Raw genomic sequence first — 11,584 nt, 5'->3', positions numbered from 1 at the left:
TTCCATCCCAGCCTAGCACACTAATTCCAGTAGCGGTAGAAAACAGAAGTGCTGGCCCAACCCACAAAAGGGATCTATAGTGCACAAAAGTTAAGTGTTCAAACAAAACATATTGATCTTGTCATACAAGTATATATTAAAACAGCGAAGAAAAAGCAGGGGTGAAGAAGCGAAGGAAAGGAAGTTTCATGCTAAGTTATTCTGAATAAGGTATATATATATATATATATATCTATATACACACACACAATAGGGTCTAGCAAAAAAGTTATTCTGAATAAGGATATTGATGGAAGTCCTTTATCAAATTTTGTGGAACTGCTTGCCAAAATGTCAAGATCAGCCGAAACTATAAGTACTCTTTGAGTAGTTAAAATTCCTGCAACATAGCCTCTCTGAGTCTCTTGCCAATGTACCTGTTGAAGTTGAAAAATTCCAAGGTTTCATAAGACAAATATAGATCATCTGCACAATTTATTCAAGACCACAAGTTGCACATAAAACAGATCCAGAAATGATGAAGAACGCATACATATATAATAACTATATAAAGAAGATAATGAATTTACTAAAATATCATAAAATGCCAATCATCCAGCTCTCTCATTTGAACTCAACAGGTTACTGAGTAAAAACATATCCAATTCATAGGCCAAGACAATTTTACATGGGTTTCCAGGGTTTTGTTAAGAACCATGACTTAAGATTTTGCTTCAGAAATTTAGGTGAAACAATCCACTAGATGCTCATGTTTCTGCATAGATTGAAGAGGGTTAAAAGGTCCTCAGAGAAAGGCTCAAATCTCTATTCCCCTGGTCGCTTTTCTTTTTCCATTCAAAAGTCAGTTTAATATAATCATGATAAATCATAGGTTTGCAGATTCTATTATAAATCGAAAGTTCAGCTGTCACTATTATGGCGTAGCAAGGTTCATTCTAGATAAACCGATTGTGATGAAGTATATGACTAACAAGGGCAAATGCTAAATTTTATTATGTTGGCTACATGTTTGTTACATAAATGTTGCTCAAAATAGGCCTGAATCTCCTGGTGCTAACTTTTACTTTAAGCCTTTATCCTTCATCCTAGTTCAATGTGAACAGAAGTAGCATAAGATATACAATTCTTAGTTATTCATATTCACCATGTTTCTATGAATGCACATGCCGTCATGAATAACAGCGAACAATTGCATACTGGCATGGTATTGCATAATGATATCACTCAAATATTAACTCTATTTTTTCCAACTAGGTCCGGCCCCACTCAGTAGACAAGCTAGAGCATTATAGCCTCAGTTATCAGCACAGCCACTCCTAGATTCACTGGGTTATTTTAATGAATGGGACTGGGGACTAAACGTATCCTTCAAGAAGAAACTGAAGAAAATTAATTAGTTAGCATAATTTACTTCATGTTACATTAACATTTTATCAACAAATATGTGTACCATAAGTAAAAAAGATGGACTGGACAGGTCACTGTGTCAAATACCTCACACATGTAGCACAACAAAATTTCATAGGCAAACTAATAGTTTTCTACCTCTGCAATAAAGCAGGCTAGTTTAGTTGAAAAAGTCACTTGTTAACACACAAATGACATTAGGTTGAATTGTTCTGATACCAAGGGAGGGGGATTAAGAATTATAAGAGCATGCCAAGGAAACAAAGAGGGTTGCATCTCATTGTGCAGCTCATGAACCCAATGGATCTCCAGTGAACTGAAAAGAAGACCCAACTATATTTAAAATTGCTCCAGACATTCAAAAAATCATGCACTAAGAAAAGAAAATAGGAGATTTTATGCCTTCACTATTTTCCTTCAATTTGTGAACTGAGTCCTAAGTATTGAAGAGTTTAACTAATTACCTGAAGCACAATTTCATTAACTTTCAACTTGATATACTTTTTCCCTTCAGTTTTAGTTGGTATATAATGACCATCTGAAGTTGAAAGGCGGTATCCTTGAATCAACTTTGCCATCCCAATTTGATTACCGTTACATGCAAACATCAAAGTTGACTCTACAACAATAGGAAAAACTGATCAGCAAAATGTATTACAATAGCTATTGCTACTTAATAAAAAGGATATTATTTCCACAAGCACCTATTGGAGTGGAAAAGATGCGATCAACTTCAGTTTCAAACATAAACTGCACTGGACCGCGAACTGAACCAACATTTGAATCTGCTGGCTGGTTCTTTTCATCAGCTTCTTGTGAGTCCACCCCCAAAAGAATGTATAAAGCCAATCCAGTTTTGTCTTCATCAAGAATTGCAAATTGATTTTCATTGGGCCCGATAAATGCTGCATCTCGACCTGCAAAACTCCATACTTGTTATCAGCTTCATGCCCACGTAGTTCTTCAGCTCTGATATACACATGCACAGGCTAACAACAATAGAAGAAAATGTTTAAGAAACAGAAGTACCTTTGACAGTGCTACTTTTACTGTTAGCTAACTGGGAATCGAAATTTTCCCGATAGAGGACAACCTCATTTGTAGTGCCACTGAATTCATAAACAACAAGAAACAGCTGCTGTTTTTTACTGTAAACCATGTACTTTGGATAATATTCCACATTGCTCGGAATCTGAAACCGGAATTTATCATAAGGGACACTGCACCATGCAATATCAAATAAAAAAGAATCCAGTTCAACGTTACCGAAGTGTAAAGTTTCTTGTAGATACTATCAACTCCAGAACAGAGATTATATGCCATAATATTTACACCATCTACATAAAAGGCTCTGACAGGATAATGAAGAACCCGGTTCTCTCTATTGAAGAAATTGAGCTCCAAATGAAATGGCTGCCAATGAACCAAAGCCATCATGATGTACAAAATACGCAATGTAACCACTTATATGATAATCAGTTTAAATCTTCAAAACTGAGCTACCTGACAAACAGGAATGTCTTTCTGTCGATGTTTAGTGTCTAGCATTGTGATGAGAGGCAGCCGAGATATTGGAGCACTTTTGGCATGACCTTCCATGAAATGCTATAACAAACACAAGTCATCACCACATCAAACAGGAAAGACAAATACAAGAGTTAAGATCCCAAAAGGTAGAGGTTTGAAGTTAATTCTCGATTGAGTTACAACTACATTGTAATGCTACAAGTCCCATGTTTGTATTATAACTTTTATATCCCAAGTGATGTCATACTATTTAATGATTGTTATATCATTCTTCATCTTATTGCATCCTTCACGTGGCAATCCTAAATTAATTTCATATCACTTAGGATCTAAAATTGGGATACAAATCAAGGATGTATATTATATTATTATAATATAAGCCACAAGTTTGAAATGTCAAGTTAAGCAAATAAATGTAAACTTGGCCTAAAGAAAAATATGGAGAATAATCGACTCTTACTCATGATAAAATTCCACTTATATGCTTTGTTTGGGTTTGTGTATGTTTCTTTCTGGGTTTGCAAATAAGTGTAATTATTGATGAGCCTAGCTGTCAAATTAAATGCAATAATGTTTCTTTCAAATGCAAATAAATTTAAATGTCCCATTAAGAAAACTCCACTAAATTAAAAGCCCAGCTAGACAAAACTCATAAATTTTGAAAATTTACCAAAATCATACCACCAAATTTACACAGTATATTTAAGATAGATCTAAATATTGCACGATTTATGAATTAGACCAATTACCAAGACTCTGTTTTTTATAAGAAAATGCCAAGAATATATTTCAAACCTACCAAACATCCCAATATTTTAATGGCAGTCAAAAGGTTTGAAGGTAAAAAAATTCAAGCCAAGTTGTAACCCTATTAATTACAGCTTTGCCACATCCAACTTTTCTTCTCTCATATTTGCATTTAAATACATACACCTGAGTATCAATGTCACTACATTTTTTTACTATTGAATTAATACATCTCCAATGGCTAAAATTACATCTGACAGGCATTATTAATGTGCTCTGAGAACAATACATCAGAATTGATCACCACCATTTAGAGTTCTTTAATTGAATAGTAGACAACTTGTGTCAAAATTTTGTGCAGAAGTTAAAACCATTGATCCTAGCGCTATAAACATGTATGACAATGATGAATAAGAAAGCAACATACGCTGTAAAGAAATGCCTTCCTTGCAATATCTGCAATCGTCAAGTGATTGTGCCTGTCAGATCAGACAATAGTCAAACTATCACATTAGTCAATGATAGCAAGTTTATCATTAATACCAAAGGAATAGTAACAGTTCCAATCTTCAAAATGATTTAAGTTCCAATATTCAAATATGTTATTCAAACAACAGTCATCAAAACAATACTTTTGAACTCACCCCTTCAGATGATGCTCTTGCAATTGTGCTTGAAGTTGATGATCAGCTAAAATTCCAGATGAGCCCATGGATGAGAGTTTTTCCTTTAGAACAGATGCTGCAAATCAATTCTATCAGCATATCTGGTCATCTAACAGAGCACGATGGCACAGCTAAAAAGTGTCTATGATAATCAAAGCAAAACAGACTAGAAAAAATGGAGGCAAAACATCACAAAAGGCTAAAGGGATTCTCTTCTTCCATTCAGAGCATCCAACAAATAGCAGATCATGCTATTAATGAAAGAAATGGCAAAAGATATTTCAAAAAAAAAAAAAAAAAAAAATTCAATAATTTTGAGGCAGAGGCAGTCCAGTATCTGGCTCACTATGCAATCATTTTGGTGTTGCTCACATTTCATAGTGCTAACAGTGTTAGTTGCTGCATTCATTGGCTATCATTTTTAAAAACTAGATCCTGAAGTTTGAACTATCAGGAAAAAGAAGAGAGAGACAAAGCAGTAGTATAGGAACAAATTTTATATTGCAGTTGAAAGACTCAAATAGCAGTAACCTTGATGAATTGCATTGTCCACATTATAAACTCTTACGAAAGTTGACCAATTTAATGGTTCAACACATAATATAGAGTACTGGAAATTGCTAATCTTTAGTGGTTCAAAAATGCAATAATCTAGTCAAGTTGATAATCTGAACAGGTCATCAATCAAATACAGAGCCGATAAGAATAATGACATCAAGATATGTTAAGAAGACGAATATAATCACAAATTAATGAAAATGACTGTTTACATAAAATACTTCGAAACATAAAAATCCAGATTCAAATAAAAATTCACCTGAAGATCCCCTTGCACTTTGCAAGACGGCAAAGAGCTGTTTCCTTCCTTCCCTAGTGTATGCAGCCCTATTCTTAATATTGTCACCACCTGTCAAATTCTGAATTATAAAAAGAAAAAAACAATCTCTCAGTTCAGACATTTAACTGGTAACTTATAAGTAAATGGCATAGAGGAAGCGCTCGTAACTGCAAACAATAGAGCTGCTAAATTCAATTTTGGGTGAACTTCTAAGGCTTTAACTCGTGGTAAGGGATAAACTGCTTCTCCACCTTGCTGAGATAGAATTCGAGGGATGTCTATTGATTCAGTTGCTGCAAAACAAATTAGGAAATATGTCAGCCAGTGCAGCAACCATTACCTTTAATATTACAAGAACATGTGAAAGATGGATGGAGCCTAAGGAACCATATGACACAAATACATTTTATCATTCATGTATAAATTAATGGGTTTACACATTCACTTATATGTCATTCAAAACATATACTGCATGGTAATTTTTACATAGTACAAAAAGACTTCTTAAGAGGCAAATTTAAAAAATAAAAAATAAAAATAAAGAGGAACGCCAAGGCATGCTCAAACACAGAGCCACCATTCTCAGGAAGGTGACAGAAATTCTTTTAGGTTAAAATTAGAAATTAGCTTACAGGCAGGCTCAAAGAAATTTGCTTGCATAGGAGGTCTATTAGGATTAAGCATCACTCTTGTTTTCCAAACTTGAAAAGTACCATCCTTGGAAAGAGTGACAACTAAACGCAACAAGGGAAGCCAAGCAACTGAGATTATTGGTTGGGAACCCACTTGTGTACTGCAATTACCCAAACCACTTGAAGTTAAGTCCATGACAACAGCAGCAATAACAATAAGAGAGATTGCAAGAGAAAAGAAGATATAGTAACTAATTTACACAGGTTGATGTCATATATCAAAACAAAATTATCACAACTTTGACAAGTTTCAATATATATATAAACTTGCCACAATCTTTTCAAGCATGTCTACTATAAGTGCCTGGATCTACCCATCACTGTAGTAATTAACACATCCAGGCCACAGATCCAAATAAAATGACCCAAGCACTTAGAAAAATGTTTGTTGCAAACCTGGTGGCATTATTGAAAATGGAAAACAGCATAGCATGCATGTAATATAGCCAGTTTAATCACAATAGGTAAGCCAAAACTACATGATAGCTACAGATATAGGAAACTAAACTCACTGCTACATCTATGACATTAACCTGATCAAAAAACTTGCTAAACTAGAATATACTACAATAGCTTCACACTTTTTTCCTCTACAGTAGTGACATCTAGTAGTGATTTAAGCTAACACATTTAAAACTCATAATGCAGCAGTTAAAGGGCCTCACAACCGCAAAAAAAAAAAAAAAAAATATATACATATATATATATATATTAACCAAGGAGGATTTAATTGATGGAAGATTCATAACCCTTGCATTGGGCTACATGCACTGTCACAGCTGACTAACTAATCAATAACCAATCTTATTATAAAAAATATTGAATAATCAAGACATACTAATGCAGAACAAAGAAGCAAAGACTTTTTGTTTAAGACCCTATTTTGATATCAAAAATGTTTTATTTTATAGATTTGAGAATTACTTTTATTTAAGATACTTGAGATATTACTTCTGAATGTCAAACTTTCCTCTTTTAACTTGTTATGATCAGATCACTTTCAACTTAATATTGGTAGATTTCAGTTTCCTTCTTGTTTATGACTTGGCCAATATATATAGACCATATGTTTTGTCCTTCAAAGAGCATAGATTAATTATATAATAATAAAATTCTTGAATGATTCTCCTCCAAAGCCTTTCTCTAAATCATTTTTTCTACCTTTCAAATATAATTCTTTTCTATGCTTTTTCTTACCTTCCTCTTTTCTCTCCCCCACTGTACATCAAGCATGTTATTGTCTCTACACTAATAAGGTAAGTTGAATTTCCTGATACAACTTTGCCAGGGCTAATTCCAGAATGCTCTCAGACCCTCGGTAGCAAAACATAAGACATGAAGATAGCTTCAAAATTTATTTTTTAGAGAGCCAAAAAAAAAAGTCAATTTCCAAGTTAATCAATATGGAAATTAGAAAGATAAGAAGCCGAATTGATTACTAGGTAAACTCCAACAAGAATCTAGGCCTTTTTTTTAATTATTATCATAGTTAAAAGTAGCAAGTTCTAACAAATAGATATACTAATTATCCTGTTTTTCTTTCTTGCATTGATATATAATTCATTAAAAGAATGCGAAGAAAGTCTAAACCAAGTATATAAAGAAATATAGAATAGACCACTGTTGACCAAAAAAGAAGAAAGAAAGGAAGTGAGATGAAACTGTAAAATTGAATAAAATTCTAAAAGGAAATAGAGGAGCTCAAAGTCTCCACCCAGTGAAAAGAGTCCACAGCAAACCCTGTTATTCTCAATAGCTTTTTCTCCAATGTATTTTTCCTTTATTAATACTTGCATTAATTCATTCTAGCCTCCAATATTTTTCTATCAAGATGCAAAACAAGCAACATGAAAAGAAAAGGAAAGAGAAGGGTGGAAGAAATCAAGTTCACTGAACTAGCAGGTTAACCAAAAAACAACGAACCACTAATTACTTACATTCCAATCATAATAGGTCTCTCTGTTGATACATCCCATGCTAAAAGTGTACCTCGCCTATCACCAACAAATATCCATTCCAATGTCGGGTGAAAAGCAAATGCACCAGCACCAATAAGTTTAATTGTATTATCAACTGTGATGAAACAAAACAAAAAAAAAAAGGTCATCTGCTGTTCAGCAAGAGGCTAATATATATCAAAAAACCTATACAAAGAACCAAGCATCTCATCTCACGTTGTAGTGTGTAATGAACGGCGTATGTATGAATGTTGTAAGCTCGGATCAAACCATCTGCATAAGCTACATACTGGAAACAGATAAAGAAGTCAAACAAACAATTGGAAGAAAGTCCTCTAACTATGAATGGCAAGAAGATCGAATCTATTATTAAGTTGTCATACATGGCCACTGACTAGGACCGCAAAATGCATTGCATTTTGAATTGGTTCAAACCCAATTATCTGATAACTGAAATTAAGATTCAATCAATTGTTCTGTTTAAAATCCCATCTAACTATTTCAATAATTACAAATCAAGGTAATCTGATAATAATCCCGTCGTTGTCAGTCTGAAGAATAATATAAAAATTATATTACACAATGCATACAGAATTCTTAACATATGTGGTTGACTCTCCGACGATAAATGTTTAACTTTTTAACAATCTTTCACAGTTAGTAAGGTTTTACAAAACAATTCATATCGTGGCAGATTTCATAACTCCATAATTTCCTTTCTATGTAAAAGTTTTGGTAACAAGAAAAGAAATTAGATAGGAATATTATTTTTATATAATTTAATATTCATCACAATAACGAGACATTAGGAGATCTTTTTCAACTTAAGGTACTCTTTATACAACTTTGCAAATGCAAGAACCCTTAAAATAAGCAAACAGTTCTTTCTTTGTCCCTAAAAGAAGCTATATCATCAACAGATGTTACATAAATGGAATTTTCACACTCATAATAATGCTCAAAAAACTCAAAACCTAACAACATTTGGCCCCACTCCCAATTCTCAAACAACCATGCAAATAAACGACTTCAAATTTCTCAAAAATTAAGAGAGAGGAGCATCAATAGACTAGCAAAAGTTGCAGATTATCCATGGACATCTTAACTTCCAGTAATTCAAATAGACATTCGATCAAGAATTCTCCTAATAATTATGTTTGATGATGAAAGGCAATAAAATTGCAAGATCTTGATTCGATGATGAAAGGCAATAAAATTGCAAGATCTTGATTCTTCTCATTCGATAAATGCAAATAAGTTACACACTAAATATCTTAAACAAGAATTTAGTACTCATGTCTGCCATTTGGAGCTTGGAAAAACTAGAGCTTTTTTTCAACTGATTTCTAAACTTAAAATTTGAGAATAATAAAGGGAAAACGTTCAATTTATGACAGAATGAAATAATTAAATTACTATATTGAAAATTCAATAAGTTGAACTCTTTATTGATCCACCAAATAAACATACATCTAATTGAATGGATCAGGATCATCTCAATGCATTTACTGCCCCACTAGTGACCAAAATCACAGCCAAACAAAAATATTACCAGCACAGGTAGACGGGGATGGCAAGCTAGATTAACAATTGGCTTCTTCAAGTCTGTCTTTATTTTTGTAGGAGCCCTTCCTCCTTCAACAGTTCCAACAACTTCACACAAGAATTCAAAAATTAGAAACAGCTACAGGATTGATAAAAGTCATAATTGTAAGACTAGAGACAAATCTAAAAGTGTAACACCTAAAAGAATACTGACCAGTTACACTCATCCTCCTGTGGAACCCAAAAAATACAACCGGTTGGAGACCTGTCAATGCAAGATGAACTTCTGTATCAATGGAAATTTGTTCCGACTTCTTTTCAGGCGAATGCAGCACAAAAGTTTGCTCAGTGTCAAAATCGCAGGACCTAATTGTACAGTCCTACAGTAACAAATTTTTACAACAAAACTATTAATATTTGTTTTAAAATAAACACCTTAGAACTTTCACAAATCATAATGCAGCACAAGAGCATCAATTTACACAGACATCAACAAAGAACTCAAATTTACATAGTTAGGTCAAAACCTCAAGAATCGCGACAACAGCATGGCTGCTGGTAGGACTGTAAGCCATGCTAACAGCAGGTGAACCAATGTCAATTGAAGCAATCTTGCTTCCAGTTAAAGTATCAAATTCTGCACAGACAAAATATTCAAGCATTAAATCCGAAATTAATATGAATTGAAACGCTAGGAATCGCTTAATTAAATGAAATTACCAATTAAGTAGGTTCCCATAGCGACGGCGATGAGCGCCTGATTATGGTGAAACGCAGCGGCATGTGGCTGCAAGGGTTTGTTATCGCCGCGACCAACATGGCGCAGATCTAGGTGCTGAACTGTGGACCACTCCATTTTAGTGTTCTCTTCTGTTTCACCTTACAACATTACTACACAAAATCATATAACTAACTTAAAAAGATTGCTAATTCAGAACACAGAGAAATCCAGAAATGAATCTGATGCTGATCTAACTTGAACTAATGAAATTCAAGTTGTTTATGTTACCTGATGAGTACCCTACGTGAAAATGGAGCTCATTGAATTTTAAAGAGAAGAAAGAATGATGTAAAGAACAATGAGATCACGAACACCAGTCAGGCAGGCAGACAGCAGATGCAGGAGGAGCGAGACAGCTTTTACAAAAGAAAAGACTGGAATTTGAGTAAATTAAAGACCCGAATTTTTTTGAATGTCAAATTGGGGCAAGCCCAGCTCAGTCAAACCGAATGTGGACTCTAATGGGCCGGTATTGAATGTTTCGGGCCAGGTTCTGTCAACCCAAGCTGAATATGGTTATTTTAGGCTGGGAATCGACCCACAAAAGCCCGTAGTACAAGTTGATTATCTACAACCCAAAACGTCATATCCATTTGATGTTGAAGCTGAAGTTGAATGGTGAGTTTGAAAGGCGGAGTGGGAGAGATCACGGGCATTCGAAATCTACCTCAGTCATCTAGTCAGCCATTATTAATGCATTTGTCGTCATAATTAAAAAATTAGAATAGCTTCAAAGTGGTCCTTGGAGACTGGAATGCCAAAAAATAAGTATAAAATTACGACACAGAATTCAATAAATGAGAATTGATCCTATAGAGGACCCATCCCAAATTCTTCAATCCATACTGCTGCTTTCATTCTTAATCTACCAAACACACATACAAATTTAGCATCCCTTGATGAAATGGTGATTATATTAAAATTTCATTTCAATTTCTATCTAATTTATTGAAAATGAATATAAGAATTTATGAGATGGTCCATTGGTAATGGCTGGAGAGAAAGTTGAAGTGGCAGCTAGGCTCCAATCATATGCACACTAATGAGCCTAATTGATGGAAAGCAACAGATTGGAATAGCGAATGATGGAGTAAAAAGATTTCAGCCCTTCATAGTCGGTCCAGCCCAATTCAGCCACAGAGATAAGTTGGTTGAGAGCTAGAAAGAACTTTGCATGTCTTCATCACTGATAATTGCAATGATGCCCAGGAATGTGACATTTTTGAAGAAGGATATTGGTAGCAGTAGCACGAAGTGAAAATGAGCATACGCCTTTATAAAATTCTTTCTATTCCTATTTGTCTTTTTCTGTATTTTAAATTTTCACAATTCTACCTGCTTTCTTATGTTTAATTTCTGTATATATATATATGCTTAAATAGCTCAACGTTCACCACAATAACTGTCATAGGTTATTATATGTT

The 11,584-nt window shown here is 34.0% G+C and overlaps 1 protein-coding gene across 1 annotated transcript; it reads right to left on the bottom strand.

Annotated features, from left to right (window-relative positions):
• Positions 1–4: 4 nt before the first annotated feature.
• LOC116144788 lies at positions 5–10,523 on the bottom strand (the record flags this gene model as incomplete). Its single annotated transcript, XM_031430217.1, has 19 exons — positions 10,389–10,523; positions 10,100–10,258; positions 9,907–10,016; positions 9,594–9,759; positions 9,387–9,487; positions 8,051–8,123; positions 7,814–7,949; positions 5,817–5,977; positions 5,353–5,477; positions 5,164–5,263; positions 4,326–4,422; positions 4,109–4,160; positions 2,911–3,012; positions 2,674–2,820; positions 2,437–2,599; positions 2,112–2,324; positions 1,872–2,026; positions 288–416; positions 5–79 (listed from the first exon to the last, which is right to left on the bottom strand). Coding segments are annotated over exons 2-19 (2,241 nt in total), but the record flags the coding sequence as incomplete, so codon positions are not given.
• Positions 10,524–11,584: the final 1,061 nt, after the last annotated feature.

The sequence above is a fragment of the Pistacia vera genome, unplaced genomic scaffold (assembly GCF_008641045.1).
Source record: "Pistacia vera cultivar Batoury unplaced genomic scaffold, PisVer_v2 Contig456, whole genome shotgun sequence".
NCBI classification, from domain to species: Eukaryota; Viridiplantae; Streptophyta; class Magnoliopsida; order Sapindales; family Anacardiaceae; genus Pistacia; species Pistacia vera.
The sequence above is the reverse complement of the archived record's forward strand: the minus strand, read 5'-3'. Positions and strand labels throughout refer to the sequence as shown.